This window comes from Aythya fuligula, chromosome Z (genome assembly GCF_009819795.1).
Source record: "Aythya fuligula isolate bAytFul2 chromosome Z, bAytFul2.pri, whole genome shotgun sequence".
NCBI classification, from domain to species: Eukaryota; Metazoa; Chordata; class Aves; order Anseriformes; family Anatidae; genus Aythya; species Aythya fuligula.
The window spans coordinates 8739885-8754804 of NC_045593.1; the positions used below are offsets into that span (position 1 = coordinate 8739885).

At 56.2% G+C, this 14920-nt stretch overlaps 1 protein-coding gene across 1 annotated transcript in view; it reads right to left on the minus strand.

Moving 5' to 3' along the window:
• Positions 1-12944, minus strand: part of NOL6 (nucleolar protein 6) — a 28681-nt gene extending 15737 nt beyond the window's left edge. The window contains exons 1-21 of the mRNA XM_032205896.1: positions 12928-12944; positions 12577-12807; positions 11607-11723; positions 11174-11353; positions 10420-10588; positions 10010-10144; positions 9723-9886; positions 9453-9573; positions 9198-9256; positions 8962-9063; positions 8340-8455; positions 7800-7977; positions 7299-7421; positions 6721-6869; positions 5939-6014; positions 4061-4201; positions 3661-3778; positions 3286-3440; positions 2911-3074; positions 2330-2482; positions 1285-1382 (exon numbers count right to left, since the gene is read on the minus strand). Of these exons, the coding sequence (XP_032061787.1) occupies positions 1285-1382; positions 2330-2482; positions 2911-3074; positions 3286-3440; positions 3661-3778; positions 4061-4201; positions 5939-6014; positions 6721-6869; positions 7299-7421; positions 7800-7977; positions 8340-8455; positions 8962-9063; positions 9198-9256; positions 9453-9573; positions 9723-9886; positions 10010-10144; positions 10420-10588; positions 11174-11353; positions 11607-11723; positions 12577-12807; positions 12928-12936 (2758 nt within the window). The 5' untranslated portion in view covers positions 12937-12944. The remainder of the gene's footprint in view (positions 1-1284; positions 1383-2329; positions 2483-2910; positions 3075-3285; positions 3441-3660; positions 3779-4060; positions 4202-5938; positions 6015-6720; positions 6870-7298; positions 7422-7799; positions 7978-8339; positions 8456-8961; positions 9064-9197; positions 9257-9452; positions 9574-9722; positions 9887-10009; positions 10145-10419; positions 10589-11173; positions 11354-11606; positions 11724-12576; positions 12808-12927) is intronic.
• Positions 12945-14920: the final 1976 nt, after the last annotated feature.

Here is a 14920-nt window from a genome sequence, read left to right on the forward strand (position 1 = left end):
GAAAGCATGCTGACACCCAACTGGGTGCATCTCCCCAGCTCTCAGCATGCTGCTGGCCAGAGGTGGTGGGGCACACAATCCCTCCACATATAAAACCAGGGCGTGCTATGAGGGTGGCTGCAGCCAAGGAAGGTTTGGAGGTGGTGAGCCCAGCAGTGCAGCTGTCTTCTGTCCCTTCCCACCGTGCCTTGGCCCTGCTCTGCTGCCATACAGAGCCAGATGATCCTGGGGCTGAGCCCCACCAGTGGTTCTGCAGGGAAAGCAGCGGGTGGCTCTCACCAAGCCCTCCAGGACAGAGGACAGACCTCCCCAGCAGAGAAACAAGCACCAATGAATACTGCCAGTGGCTGGGAGGGGAGCATCAGCTCCGCACTTGCTCTGATCTTGTGCTTCCCTCTGCATCTGCCAACAGAGAATTTTGGAGACAGGACGCAGGGCTGGGTGGACCTTAGCTCTGAATTCATCCAGGCGCTCTCACGTGGGCCCAGACACAGCTCAAGCTGCAGTCGCTGGGAGCTCACGTCATAAGCTAACAAGAGAGTTTGCACCTGAAGAGTCTTCTGCTTTGTTTCTAAATGGAAAAAGCAGCTCTTTGGCCAAAAACACTTCCCATTTTGTTCATTAAAAGAAGCCGGAGTGCAGAAAAATACCAGTTTCAAAAACCCATTCTCCCAAAAAAGAGAAAACTGGAGGAGTGCTGAAACCCACAGAAACAGCTGCTCCCTCCATGAGCCTGCCCACACTCCCAAGCAGCTTTTCCTTCTCTTATAAATCAGCTTTAAACACTAACTGTTGCTCTCCCACCCACCCTGGCACCCCAACAAAGATAAGGCAATCCCATGGTCTCTTCTGGCTCGCACGAAGAGACAGCTGGTACCTAAAAGATGATCAACAGACAAAATAATAAGAGCGTAGGGCATAGGTCCACTTGGATGTGCCAAAATGTTCCTTTGGAAACCAGAGACATTTACCAGGAAATCCTCAAAGCTCAAGAGATAACAAACAGTAGAGGACTGCAACCCTTTTTCCTTGTGTGTCTCACAGATGGGAACCAGCAGATAGCCCCTGTGATGTAGGCTGCTCAGTGGGGCTCTCAAAGCCACAACCCAACTCCAAAGCCAGGTTAAACCCAGCAGAAGAGGAAATGGATAGAAAATCTCCATGTTCCATGCAGAAACCTGGGAGTCCTCACATATCCAAAAACCCAGGGGCTGCCCAAAGGAGGGCTCAGCACCCTCACACCACAGCTTTCCCACAGCCCCGGCCCACGTGCTGCCCGCTCACCTGTGAGGCCGGCATTCAGGTTGACGATGAGGGGGTTGTTGTTCCAGTCAAAGGTCACCAGCAGGTTGAGGAAGCGCAGAAACCCCACCTGGGGAGAGCTGCAGACAAGACAAAAAACAGTTCAACACTGGTATTTGCTCCCCCGGCCTGGCAGCTTGGCAGGAACAGGGTTTGGAAGTGATTTAGTGGTGCCCAGGCCACACGTAGCCCAGGAAGGGATGCTCAAGGTGAGAGTATGAGGTGCTTCCCCTTCTCCAGGGCCCTGAGGAAAGTCTTCCCCCTTTGTTCCTCCCTCTCCACACAAAAGAAACCAAGAGAAATTGAGACACTGTCCCTGCATCTCCCAAAACATGGACAGGTGGGAATAGAGCAGGGGTGAACCAGAGGCAGGGCTGCTCCCATCTCCAGGGCAGCTCTGTACGATGCTGGCCAAGCTCACACTGTGCCTGCCTCGCTGCAGCACAACGTGCTCGCAAAACGAGACATCTGGGAAGGTAGGGCTCTCGCTAGCAGGCTATTTTAGGAGACAAGTAAAGCTTTCCAGGCATCAGGCAATTACTCTTCCTGTTTTGGGGAAGGAAGCCAGATCCTGAGCACAGGTTAGTGTAACCTTTTGGCTCCGCACGGAGCACAAAGACAGCCTTTAACTTCATTTCACTCCCTCCGAGCTGTATCCAGCCCACCTGCCAGAGGCCAGAAAGCAATTGACCCCCAGGGATTATTTACCAACACACAGCTCCGTTCAGCTTTCAGTAGCTGACCTTCTGCCCTTCCCTCGGGAGTTCCTTCCAGGACAAACACGAGCTGCAGCCACCAGCACTGCTGTAACATCCCTCCCAGGGAACCCAGGAGGGCCAGCGTGCTGGCCCTCACCCCAGTTCTCCCACTGTCAGCCCTGGGATACAGAGCCCCACCAATCCTCAAGAAAAATTAAACACAGCAGCTGTACCACCAGCACCCAGAGGCCACCCCACGCCTCCTTCATCCCAGGTAAAGAAAAAGGCTTCAAGTTCCCACCAGGCCAGCTCGTGCTCCTCATCCTCACCTGGGCGGTGTGAAGGGGGCTGGGTGGAGGAAGAGAGAGGCCACGACAAGGTCCACACACTCCTCAGAGATGCTGTCACTCAGCAGCTGGGCGCTGACCCAGCGCTTGGCGAGCCGGCAGGAGCTGCCGAAGACGGGGTGCTGCTGCTGGAGCCTGCAAGAAGGCAGACAAATACCTGCGAGTGTTCAACAGACACATCCCAGGACCCAAAACACCCTTTTTGCATTCAGCAGGAGAGAAGAGAAGGATCAACACCTGCTGGAAACACGTGTCCAGCACCACAAGCACAGAACATACTGTGGGTGCTGAGATTTTAGAGGGAACAAAGTGGAAATGCTGCTACACATTCCCCTCTAATCATACTGCTCTTTGGTGTTTGTCTCCCCATGTTGGTGACCTTTGATGTGACAACAGGGACAACCAGCTCTCCCCTCTCCTCCCTCACCAGCTCACAAGGCGAGCTGAAAAACTACTTCCCACAGCAAGCTCCTCACCACACCACCACCCTCCATCATCAAAGGGCATCTCCACAGGGGCTCCTGGCCCCTTCCTGCCTGCCCCATGCCCTCTGCCTCACGTACCCGTGCAGGGAGCTGGTTAGATAGGGCCGATGCAACGTCTCCAGCTCCAGCTGCTGAGACTCCTCTGTGTCCTCGTACTTCACCATCCCTTCTGGGGTAACCACTTCCTTCAGGATCAGGGGCTCTCGGTGGTAGGCAACTTGGAGACGGAAAACATAGCCATCCTGGGATGGGGAGGGAAGCACAGGTCAGGCTTGGTGGCAATACAACCAGGCTGCTGTGCTCCGTGAACACATCAGTCCAGTCTTCCCATTCTTCCTGGTGGGCCTTGCACCTGAATCCCGGTTGTGATCACCTCCATAACCCCCTGCACGCCCCCCCCTACCACAGCACCCTCAGCCCACAGCTCTGGAGGAAGCCCCCACGCCCCCCTACCTTGTACACGTCCGTGTGGGTGACTGCAGGCCTGCAGATCAGCTGGTGCTGCTGCTGGAGGAGCTCGGCCAGCTGGAGGTGGAAAGCTGCCTTGATGCGCTTGATGGCTTCCTTGTCCTGCGGCCAGCGGCCGCTGCCTTCCATGTGGCAGATGACTGGATGCAAAGGGACAACAGGAGGCCAGTGAGCCCCACGCAGGGACGGGGTGCTCGCTGGGGGTGGCTGGGACTTAGAGGTTATGGCGGGGGAGCAGGAGGAGCTGGAGCTCTGGTCCCGCCTACAGGACACAAAGGCAGCGGTGACGGTGTCAGCATCGATGCTTCCCTCCGCTTCCCCCCCCCAAATCTTCTCCTGCTCACATCTCTCCCCACTTACTTTTCATAGGGGCGATGTAGGCTGGGCAGGGCTTCTCCTCCGAAGGAAGCAGCAAGCGCTTGGTCCTGATTTGCTTATGGAAGGAATAAATCGGCTTCATGGGAATAGGAGGGAAGACCTGCGAGACAGCAGCCACCAGGGCACTGAGAACAGGGAGCAGAAACCCCACAGCCCTGCACACGCCAGCCCCCAAACCTCCTGCCCCCAGCACAAAGAGCTTAGCAACTTGTGTGCTCAGCCCTAAGGGTGAGACAGCAGAGAGGAGACACTGCACCACCCCGAGGGCTCTCAGTGGCTACAGAAGAACCACTGATTCTTTCCCAAAACCCGAACAGGGCCAGAGGCTCCCCCAAACCCCTTACAAACCACCCCCACAGGGGCCGTGCCCAGGGACACTCACGTCGGTGTAGCGGAGGGCCGGGTGGACGCCCTGCACAGCCGTCACCGTCAGCGGCAGCCCCTCCAGGTTCCACAGCTTGCGGCTCAGGTCATCGTAGGAGCAGACGATGCTGACCATGGCCTCCTCGCCGGTCCCCGAATCCTGCGGACACACGGAGAGCACCTCTGCAGTTGCCTCTCCCACTTCTGTAGCACAGGTGCCCGCCCTGCCTCACTTGCAGCTAGCATTGAGGTCAAGGAGCTGGGACTTTTGTCCGAGAGCAGCACCTGACAGAGGTGCTCAGAAAGACAGGAAGGTGAATGAGAGAGGGAAGACCAAAACAAATCTGTCTGCAGCTCCCCAGCAGTTTCAGGCATCCCAGATGCATTTCAAGACAGAAGTGAAGTGATTTCCTGTTGCTGCCTTAGTGTCTTGCACAAGAGCTCTACTGCCAACTTTCTGCCTAGAAAAAGAGAAGCTAGGAGTGATTTGGGGGTAAAGAGATCACAAACTGACAAGGCAAGAGCTCTGCTGCTGCCTCTCATCTGGTTATTGGAGTGTCAGCAGAAGCAACAATTAACAAAAAGCTGCTCTGACTACGCTCTTAGCCAAGGCAGAAATGCAAAGCATGGCAAAAGCAAGGGCAGAAAATATCCAGATCATCTCAGGAACCCTGGGGAGCACTGAAAGAAGAACTGCTGCTGCCCTTGCAGCTTCCACCACCCTGAATCACAGGAGAAAAGCTTGAAATGAGGAAGAGACATCACTGATGCTGAACAGCTCAGTTCAGACACAGATGAATCAAGTTGTGTGCATTTGGCCTGCCCAGGCTTTACAGCAGAGCAGCAGCACCCTCTGCAGGGCACACCACAAACGACAAACCCTGGCCCAGGGGAGGCTGCCTATCCCTAGAGCTAGCTGCACCACCCATCTCCCCTCATCCACCACATCCTTCCACCACGCCAGGCCCCCCGAGCTGCCTGCACATAAGCAGCTGGAAGAGCAGAGATGCCCCTGCCCACAGCCCTGCATGCAAGAGCAGATTTCTACTTCATTCCGCAAGGACTGGTTACAATCAGACTCCTAAAAGGCCCTCAGGACCTGAAAAGTGCATCCTCTCACCAATGGATTTTATCACCCCTGCTCATCCCAGGCTACCCTGCAGGGACATGGTGCAGAGATTTTGCTGCCTCACCACACAGCAAGCTGTGCAAATTAACATTTTGTCCAAAATCTGACAAGTGGCTCTGCCCAGACTGCAGCTGAGGCTAATTTCACATGGCTGAGCTGGACTTCAGAACGGCCCCCATGCAAGAGACTCTTTGGTAACATCTGTTCCCCTTAACTCTTAAGGAGAAAAAAGTTTCCTCCTCCATTTAACAACCAGGTAGAAGTCCCTGGTTTTACCAAATACCAGCAAAGTGGTGCCAAACTGCCCACAGCTCATCTCCAGGCTTTAAGTTTCCAGAAGCTGGAAAGAAGCACAGGTGGAGACATTTCCCAGCCTACAAAACCCATCTTTTTCTGTCTCAAAGTGACATTCTTTGTTTCAAGTGCACAATCAGCTGCAGCACTAGGGAGCGTTAGGTATGCACGATCAGGACTCTGCACCAGAACAGGAAAGATCTTTCTCCTGGGTTTCCCAGGTGGATCTGCAGGATGAAGGCACAGGAGAGCCTGGCCAGTGTCCTGAAGGATGTAAGAGGTGAAAAGGTACAGATGGAACACAGTGGGACCACAACGTATCCTTAGATGATGCAGATGTAGTGCACACAAGCACCCTGGGAAGCACCCAGGTGCCTCAGGTCCACGCAGCAGAGATGACCTCCCTACAGCTCTTCCCATACCTCCCTTCCCTGAGAGAAGGAAACGCTCCCTGCATTTGGGGAGCAACTGTACCTGTTTCCCACTCTTGATCACAGAGTCCAGCAGCGCTCCTGCGTAGCAGATGGACGACTCAGGAATATCGGCGTGCCTGCATGAAGGGGGACAACAGAGCATTAGAGCCTGGGCTCCTCACCCCATCCACCCTGCCACTGCTGGCTGTGCAGGTAAGGGTCAGTCCAATCCCTCCGCACAGAAAGGCCACAGTGAAGAGACCTGTATCTTTGTGCTCCTCCTGTGCCCAAATTAGCAACTCAAAGCAGCACAGCAACATGTGCAGCCTCAGAGGATTCAAAGCTAATGCTGCTAATGCAGTCTTTCCTCACAGAACCCCTCCTTGAGTCAGAATAAGAGGACCAGGCAACCTTTATTTTGTTTTCCCCTATGCAAGAAGGTCTCATTTTTAGCAGGTCTGAAATTCTACTGCACGTGCTCTTGGGAGAGCAAACCTCGTTAACTACCACAAGGTGTCAGCCAATTCCATGAAATATCCTGGGAGGAGAAGCCATTGAGACCTCGCAGCTCTGCCAACAATAAATAGTCAGGGGGATACTGGGACATGAAGGCAGGACATCAATATCTCCTTGCATCTTCTCCTACGAGGCAGCCAGCAGTATCCAGACCACAATGCTGAAATGACTTCCACATTTTACTTAGCTGAGGTGACCCACAGCCTCCCCAAAGCACAAGTCTGACGGCAGGATTACCACAGACACGGCGGAGAACAGGGAGAACAGCAACAGCCCCCCACACAGCCACACTTCACCCAGCCCCTGCTACCACTCGGTGCTACTTACAGCTTCAGCAGGTGCCTGACGATCTGCTCAGGGATGAGGCGTTTCTGACAGACAGTGCTGGCCTCCCACACCACTGCCTCGCATATGGTGCCATCCTGGAACCGCCGCAGCTCAGACTTCTCCCCCCAGAAGGTCCGGAAGTCCACAGCCTGAAGGGAGACATTGGCCAAGGCAGGCCATGGGCATGGGCCACTGCTGGGACTGGTCCAAGTGGTGCCGTGACTGCCAGCACCACCCGCAGCCACAGCAGGGCGCCAGCTCTGCTCCACTCCTCCGTTCCCTTAACCAAATGGAAGCCCCAGGATGGGTGGAGCAACAAGCTCAGGTCTCCCACTGCTTCTTCCACATCCCACACTCCCTTCCCACTCATCCCTGCTCGACCATTACCCTTCACACACCAAGAGGTCGTCATGTCACGTCACTGACATCTCACAGCCAGCACCAGCAGCCCAGCAGTGCCTTCATCCTTGACCCACAATGGTTTGTCCATAGCAGGCACCCAGCATCATGCATGGCATCCCCAAAACCACCAATGTCCCCCACCCACCACCACCCCACACGAGGAGAACTCCCCTCACCTCAGGGCGATCAGCTTGCGGTCCCTTCTCCAGTGTGCTGGTAGCAAACTCAGGAAGAAACAGGAGCCCAAATGTCAGGGGCCCGACATCCTTGTGCTTTGGGGGTTCAGCATCGATCAGCCACTGAGAGGAAACAGGGAACATGAAGCACGTGGAGAGATGACATTGCTGGAGCAGTGTCTGCCAGGGTAGATAAACCCCCTGCCACACACGACATGCTCTCAGGTGCCCAGATGCGCACAGACAGGGAAGGTCTTAACAGGCTTCCCAGTGAGAAAGCTGGTTGCCTTCACCTTGCCCTACTGCTGGGCCACGACTTCTACCTAGACCAAACATCCCAGCTGCACCTCGTGCCCCAGGTCCTACGTTCCCACACAAAGGGGACAGGCCCACCTCCTCCCCTGTGAGTAAAAACCCTCTCCCTGCACCCAACAGCGCCAAGAGGGATGTACAAGACCCCACAAGCAGCAAAGGATCGAGTGTCACTGCCCACTGTGTTACCTCAGGGGTCTGAGGCAAGGAGTGTGCCACGAGCAGAGCTCTTCCAGCCAGCCCGCGGGCCAGCAGCGAGACAACGAAGGGAAGGGCTGCGGCCACGTAGTTCCCGCCGCGATCCATCAGCTCGTTCAGCAGCTCCATCTTCTTGCAGGCACTTTGCAGCTTGGACACGTGCTTCAGGCTACAGGAAGAGAAAAGCCAGTCACACACCTCTGCCTCCTCCACCAAATCCCTTCTGAGAGAGAGATGCTAGAGGATGGGTAAAGCGAAGGAGCAGAGGGTCCCGGAACAGGATGGGGGCTACAAGAAGCACTGCACTTTGGCATCTCAGGCCAAAGCATTCCCACCCTCCTCCTGGGAAGCTACCTAGGCAATAAAAGTGGAAAGAACAAATGGAAGAGGCACCAACATCTATCCCAGAGCTAGCAGGGCCATCTCCCACCTGACAGGTCCAAATCCACACCCTGGTCAGAAACTAGAAGCAGCCCACTCCTCCCTGAAGAGGCTCCCTCAGCACCACCCCAGCAGCACGAGGAGACTCACTGGAAGACATGGTCAAAGGTTCTGAGCATGGGCTTTGGGGTCATGAGCAGCGCCTGGAAGCCATCCACCATCCTGTCATCCAGAATTTCCATGGAGCGCTTGGCTTCCAGCTGGACCTGAGCGAGGAGACAAAGCAGGAGCGTGAACAGGAGGGGAGGAGGAAACCAAATCCCTCCAACAGCTGTGACCAGTGCCCCCCAGTAAGCCACAGCCTCCCCAGCTCTGTGGTCCCCAGCAGACCCCAAGGCTTGACGGCTTCCATCCTTATCTGCTGTTCACCTGACTGCGCACTATACTGCTGGCTAGACACCCCTCCTTGATGTCCCTGCCATCAAAGTGTTTTTTTCTGTTCCAAAACAATTTTTCCCTGCTGAACAGTTGTTTGGCTTCACCTGAAGGTGCCCACACATGGAGCAATAAATCCAGATCTTAAAAGCAATAAATCCAGATCTTAAAATTCACTCCTAAGCTTCAGAGCCAAGGAGAGGTGTTAAAAGCTAGAAATGCAGATCTGAACCTCCTCCCCACATCCAATGGCCCTCTCTGAGACACCCAACCACTCTGCGTGCCTCAGCTCTCTCCTAAGGCAGCATCCTAGGATGCCCTGACGACCTGCCGGTACCTGGTGGTATTTGCTAGCAGTCATATCCGCGCAGAGGTTCACCAGCCCGGAGGGATCCACAAAGACCACTTCAAACGCCTGGTGGAAGTCAGCCAGGGCAGGCTGGAAGAGCAGAGAAAGCCTTCAGAGCCACAGCACAGACACCAGAGCACCAACCACCACCTCGCTGCCATCCCACAGCCCCACACAGGGCACGTCCCTGCCCAGCAGCGCCAGCAGCACAGCCAGTTGCTCACCAGGGAGTCATCTGTGTCCTTCGCGAGGCTGATCCCCGTCACACTCAGGTCAGTGGTGGCTGTGGGCAAACAGGAACAAGTCATGCTGCCATCTGCATCCCCTCCTGTCACATCCCCTCCTGTCCATCCCACCCACAGGGGCTCAGCAGAGGGAGAAGAGCCCTAACCCCCTCCCCTCTTCCACTGCTCAGGCTTTGTGCAGAGACTCTGCTGACACCGAGCTCCCCCTGCCCTGAGAGGCCCCTGGAAACTCACCCAGGAACTGCAGGACGTTTCTCAGCACCTGGTACCCACTCATCACCCTGACGATCTTACGCTTCATCAGCAGGTACCCAACCAGCATGGAGACGAGGAAGCCGCTGAAGCACCCCAAGCCCTGTGGAAACAAGTCAACAGGAGCTCAGTGAGACACTAAAAGCCAAGCAAACCACCCAGTGGGGCCAAACCATCCCCCTTCCACCCCAGGAAGGGAGAAGAGGCCAAGGGCACGTTGGCCACATGAACAGAGCCCAGCCCAGCCCTCACCTTGCTGAGCTGCCTCTGGTTCAGCCACACTTTGAGAAGGGCGATGCCGTCCTTCATGCCCGGGAAGTCGGTGGCGGCAGAGGACAAGAACTGCAGGTGGGACAGCAGCACCGTGTCGCAGAGGATGGAGTTGTTGTAGTGTGGGGTGGGCGGCTCAGGGGCTCCTGTGCAAGGAGATGGTAACGTGTTGGATCCAACCACAAGCCTCCCACTCGCAGAGAAGGGCTGCAGCGAGCCCAGCTCCAGGTGCAACGAGCAGCCTCGTGCTCCCCCAGCCCAGGCCCTACCTTCTTTGGGGGCGCTCTGCTCCATGAACCAGGCTGTCCGGACGTTGTTCTTGCTAGGGTGGAAGCGGCTCAGCTTGAAGAAACCCGGGGCAGGACAGGCATGAAGTCGCACAGTAACCAGCCTCTCGTCCTTGCCTGTAAGCACCAAAGGAGGGCAAAGGTAACAGGGAGCAGGGGTGAGGAAACTGGACAGTGCCAGACAGAGCTGTGTTTATGTAGGGTCTGCTTTCCCCCCCGAGGGTGGGCAAGCCAGCAAGGCATGGGGAGGAGGCTCAGGAACCATAGGAAGGGAAGAGACCTCAAAGGATGAGGATGGGTGAGGGATGAGGGGAGGGAGAACTGGGAGCAAAGCTGAGAAATGTATCACCAACTGCAAGGATCCCTCTGCTGGAGGAAGGTAAAGGCTCTACCTTGGGGCCTGAGGAGCAGGATGGGCTTGAGGTGGCTGCTGTTCATGTAGGCAAACTTCACGCTGCCAAAGAGCTTCTCCTTGGAGAAGTGGTGGGCAATGTGGGCCAGGTACAGAGCTCTCTTGCGGTGGTAGCGCTGGTTCAGGTTGTCTTTGTCCTGGAAGACTTCCTGCAAGGGGAGGGACAGGGGAATCTCAGCCCTCCTGCACACAGAGCCCAATTAAGCCCGAGGTACCACATCCACAGCTCCCCCCATCTCTGACACACAGCTACAACCCGAGAGAGCTCCAGGTCAGTGAGGAACGCTGCCCTGTTGCTGGTTCATCAGGCTGTAGGATCACGGAGAGGAGCTGTGCAGCCTAACAGGGCTTTGCATCTTCTCAAAGCCCATCAGAGCCACACTGGACAGCAACAGGAGGCAGCTCTAGGCCGGTAAGAGCCTGCAAATAAGAGGCTCCATCTAACACAGAGTTGGCAGCAGGGGCAGAAGTGCAATGGCACTGAAAGCCAGAGAATATCCTGCTTCCCCAGCAACATGGGAGAAGTTCAGCCCAGGCAGAGGGCACAAAGATCATCATGAGGAGCTAAAACCAAAGCCACTGAAACTCTGAACAGCATGAGCATTGAAGCCTCACCCCCCAGCTCCTCACAGAAGCTGCCACGCTGTGTGTCCGTGTCAGGAATCACGAGGACAGGGACAGGACCACAGGGGACAGGAGGAGATGGGGCTCAGCTCAGGCACAGCCAGACTCACCCGTGGCATGGTGACGGCCACGTCCACGTTGATCTCGGGCTTGATGCAGGTGCCCAGCAGGTAGCTGCCCACCACGCTCAGCTGGGCCGGGGGCAGGAAGCGGAACTTGCCCTTCACATCGAAAGGCACCTGCAGGAACGGCACCTTCACGTCCCCGGGGAGCCACGACTGGTCGGTGAGCTGGGGACAGGCAGGAGACATAAAGGCTGTAAGCATCACCGAGAGCAGATGGGCACAGAGCAAGACCCCTTCTCCCACACAGCGCTGCCCTGAGCTGTCAGGCACCAGCACCCAGAACTTGAAGACCCCGCCAACGTAAAGCAAGGCAGTATTTTTTCTGTCCCTAAAGTTCCCATGGGGAACTGGCTCTGTCCTCAGCAGAGCCTGCTCCACACAGGGGCCTCGCTGCCTCCCCCAGCCCCCTGGGACCTACGTCACTTTCCGAGGTCTCCGGGATGGCGCTCAGCAGGCTGTTAATTTCATGGAGGAAGGCATCAATCTTCTTCTTCTTCGTCTCCTTCAGAGTAACCTCCTTCAGAAGTTCTTCAATCTGCAGGGGAAAGGGGACCGTGAAAAGCAGCTGCAACACTAGAACTGCACCACTGATGGTGAGAAGACAAAGAAGGCAGCAAGCTGAGCTGGACAACACCTGGGTCTCTGCAAAAACTCATCTCACAGTTGGAAGACCAGCCAGCCCACAGGCAGGAGCTCCTGCCCTCTCCTGTGAAGTGCTAAATGGAATTCAGCTCCATTCCACCGGCTTCTACATGAGGCCCAGCCATGAAAAGCTGGAATGACAGTCATGGGCTTTGCTCTCAGAAAGGTTTTTGCATGACAAAGTGCCAGCTCCAAGAGGCAACCCTGCAAGTTCACATCGTGAATGAGGTCCTAGAGATCCTGCTACCAAAATTAACAAGCAATCAGGAAATCGGAGGTGCTCCTTATAAAAACCAAAGGTGTGAGGGCCACCAGGCACTATTTATGTAGCACCCCCTCCTCACACAGGCTGCTTGTTTTCCTGGAACACAAAAAAACCCTCCTGTCCCATTCAAAAGTCTTGCAGCAGACGGGTGCACGTGGCAGTGTTACTCCCTGACAAGCAATCACCGCACAGCAGCACTCACACTCCCAACACACTGCAACCACCTGCTGGAAACGTTCAGCTTTAAAGCAGTAAATGAAGCAAAAAGCTGGGGGTGGGGTGACAACAAGAACTGAGATCCCAAGAACACGTTGGAAGTCTCACGAAGCTTGGGCTTTGTCCCTGCCCCATGCCCGCTGTCCCCCAGCCCAGCTCCTGCAGGGGACAGGCCAGGAGGGCTCCGCAGCCTGCTCACAGCCTGGCGCTGCCCCCCAAAAACCTCCAAAATCCCCCCGGAGCCCTCAGGAGAGGCAGATCTCACCTGCAGGCGCAGCAGGCTGGAGTGGAACAGATCCTCCGTCTCCTTCAGGCGGTTCAGCTCCTCGCTGCTGGGCGGCTCGTACAGCTCGGCCCTGCTCAGCCGCCCTGACGGGGCCGGGGCCGGGGCCGGGGCCGGGGCCGGGGCCGGCCTCTTCCTACCGCGGGCAGCGCCTCTCCCGGGGGTCTGCGAGCCCTGCTCCGCCTCCGCTGCTTCTGCCGGCTCCTTGAAGCCCTGCGGGGAGAACTCAGCATGGCCCCGGGGCTCGGGGCGCTGATCCCGGCCCCGCCGGGCGCCCTCGGCCCCCTCAGCCCCCCTCATGCCGCCCCCGGCCCCCTCAGGCCGCCCCCTCACCGCCATCATGGCCGCCGCCTCCTTCTCCTCAGCGCCCCGCGTGGCGCAGCGCACCCCGCTAGTGCCCGCCCGCCGCCCGCCCATTGGTCCGTACGCACCGCTTCGGGCTTCTGATTGGTCGGCTCCTCCTCCCGTCCCGCCCCCCCGGTAAGTTTGTGTGAGGGGGGGGCGGCTCGTCGTCGCTTTGCGGCGGGTCGTGCTGTGGGGTGGGGAGGGGGGGCAAAAAGGGGGCAGTTTGGGGTTTTTTGGGTTTTTGGGGGGTTTGATGGGGCTGAGGGCAGAGCTGTGGGGATGTTGTGGTCTGGTCTGGCCCCTCAGACGTCAAACCATATAGTCACAGAGTCACTAAAGGTGTTCCGCAAGACCAAGGCTGGCCCCAGGATGGTGTCCTCCAACCATCTCCCGACCCCCAATGTCACCCACTAGTCCCCAAGCACCACGTCCAGCCTTTAAATAAAAACCTTTAATGCCCCTACACACCCTAAAGTTTTCATGAACTTACATACAGTTTGCAACAAACCACCCCCAGTCACATCACTGCCACAGTCCCAGTGCCATGGGGCACCTTCAGCTTGGCTCCAGCCCTCTGTTGGTCTCCTTCAGCTTTGTCCATCTCTAAAGTTCTCCCAGAACAGGGTTTTGGGTGTTTTTCTCACATAATTAGTGTGTTGCTCCTAGTTCATCCTGTTGAAGTGCTCAGGCTGGTGTTTGCAGCTCTCTGCTGGTTCCTAATTTCCAAGCAAAACAGCCAACCCTTCCTCACAAAAATCATCCCACTGCGATTTTCAACCCAGCCTGGAGCAGGAGGCACCATAACATTTTCACCTGAGCAGCTTGGTCCCCAAACAGCCCTAAAATCAAGGACGAGGGGTGACCCAGGGCCCGCTCTGATCTGCCTGGCAGACAGCAGAGATGGTTTTGCTCTGACCGCATGGATGGGCTGGGTGTAACAGCCCTGTCCTACCAAGTGGTGCCTCAGGTGGTTCAGGAGGAGCTGAGCGTGGCTTCTGGCACGAGGATTTCTGACCAAACTGAGTTACTGCAAAAATACTACGCCTGAAGTTTTCCACACACACAGAAAATAGCTTTGTTTCCCAAAGGAGTCAGGCCACAGGCAGCATTGCCAGTGTGCTCCCGGGAAGGATGAGCTCAGAGCAGCCAGGGGTGCACTACTTCACAGTTTGTCAGGGTGGGCATCCCACATGTAATCTGCAGAGAGCACAAGGCAAAACTGCAGAGCCCAGCTTGCATGGGGAAACTCCTGCAAGGCTAGGCAAGCAAGGACAGCTAGGCTGGGCTGGCTGCAGCCTACAAGTGGGTTACTGGAGCAGGAGAAATATTCCCTTTAAGATGGTGCCTTTGCGGAAACAGCTCCAAAACTCGGGTCCAGCTAGATTTGGGTTGTCAGGGTATTTGAAGGCCCATCCCATATGCGTCCCCTAGTGGGAGGTCACAGATTTGGGACTCAGGCCTCCACCAGTGCCTGGTTTTTGCCTTGCTGAGCCCTGCTTCCTCCTGCCACCACTGCATGGCATCTCTACCCAGCAAACCCCAGTGCTGAGTCCATGCCTGGAGCAGGGCATCATTTCCTTTTAGTAAAAGGGCTGCATCCCTCACATACCCATTGACAGAGGCATTTTTTGTTTATTATTACACCAAATCACTTCTTCCTCCATCTCATCAGCCCAGGTCAGGTCCCCTGGGTTTGCCCCACTGGTGGGTACACAAACATTGTTTGTGCATCTATGTGCACGTGCTCCCCCGCACTCCCTCGGATCCCGACATCACCTGCAAAGAATGACTTCCAGCTAGCACAGATGCCTAACTCCCAGCCAGTTTTGCAAGTAATTCTTGTGGACTGGCCCCGTGACTCTACTGAGCATGAATTACGGTGTCAGCTCCTACCTCAGCAGGAATTCATCCTCTGTGCTTCTGAAAGAAACAGATCTGGAGGAGTGCTCCTTCCTCACCTTCCCTCCCATCACTGATGTGC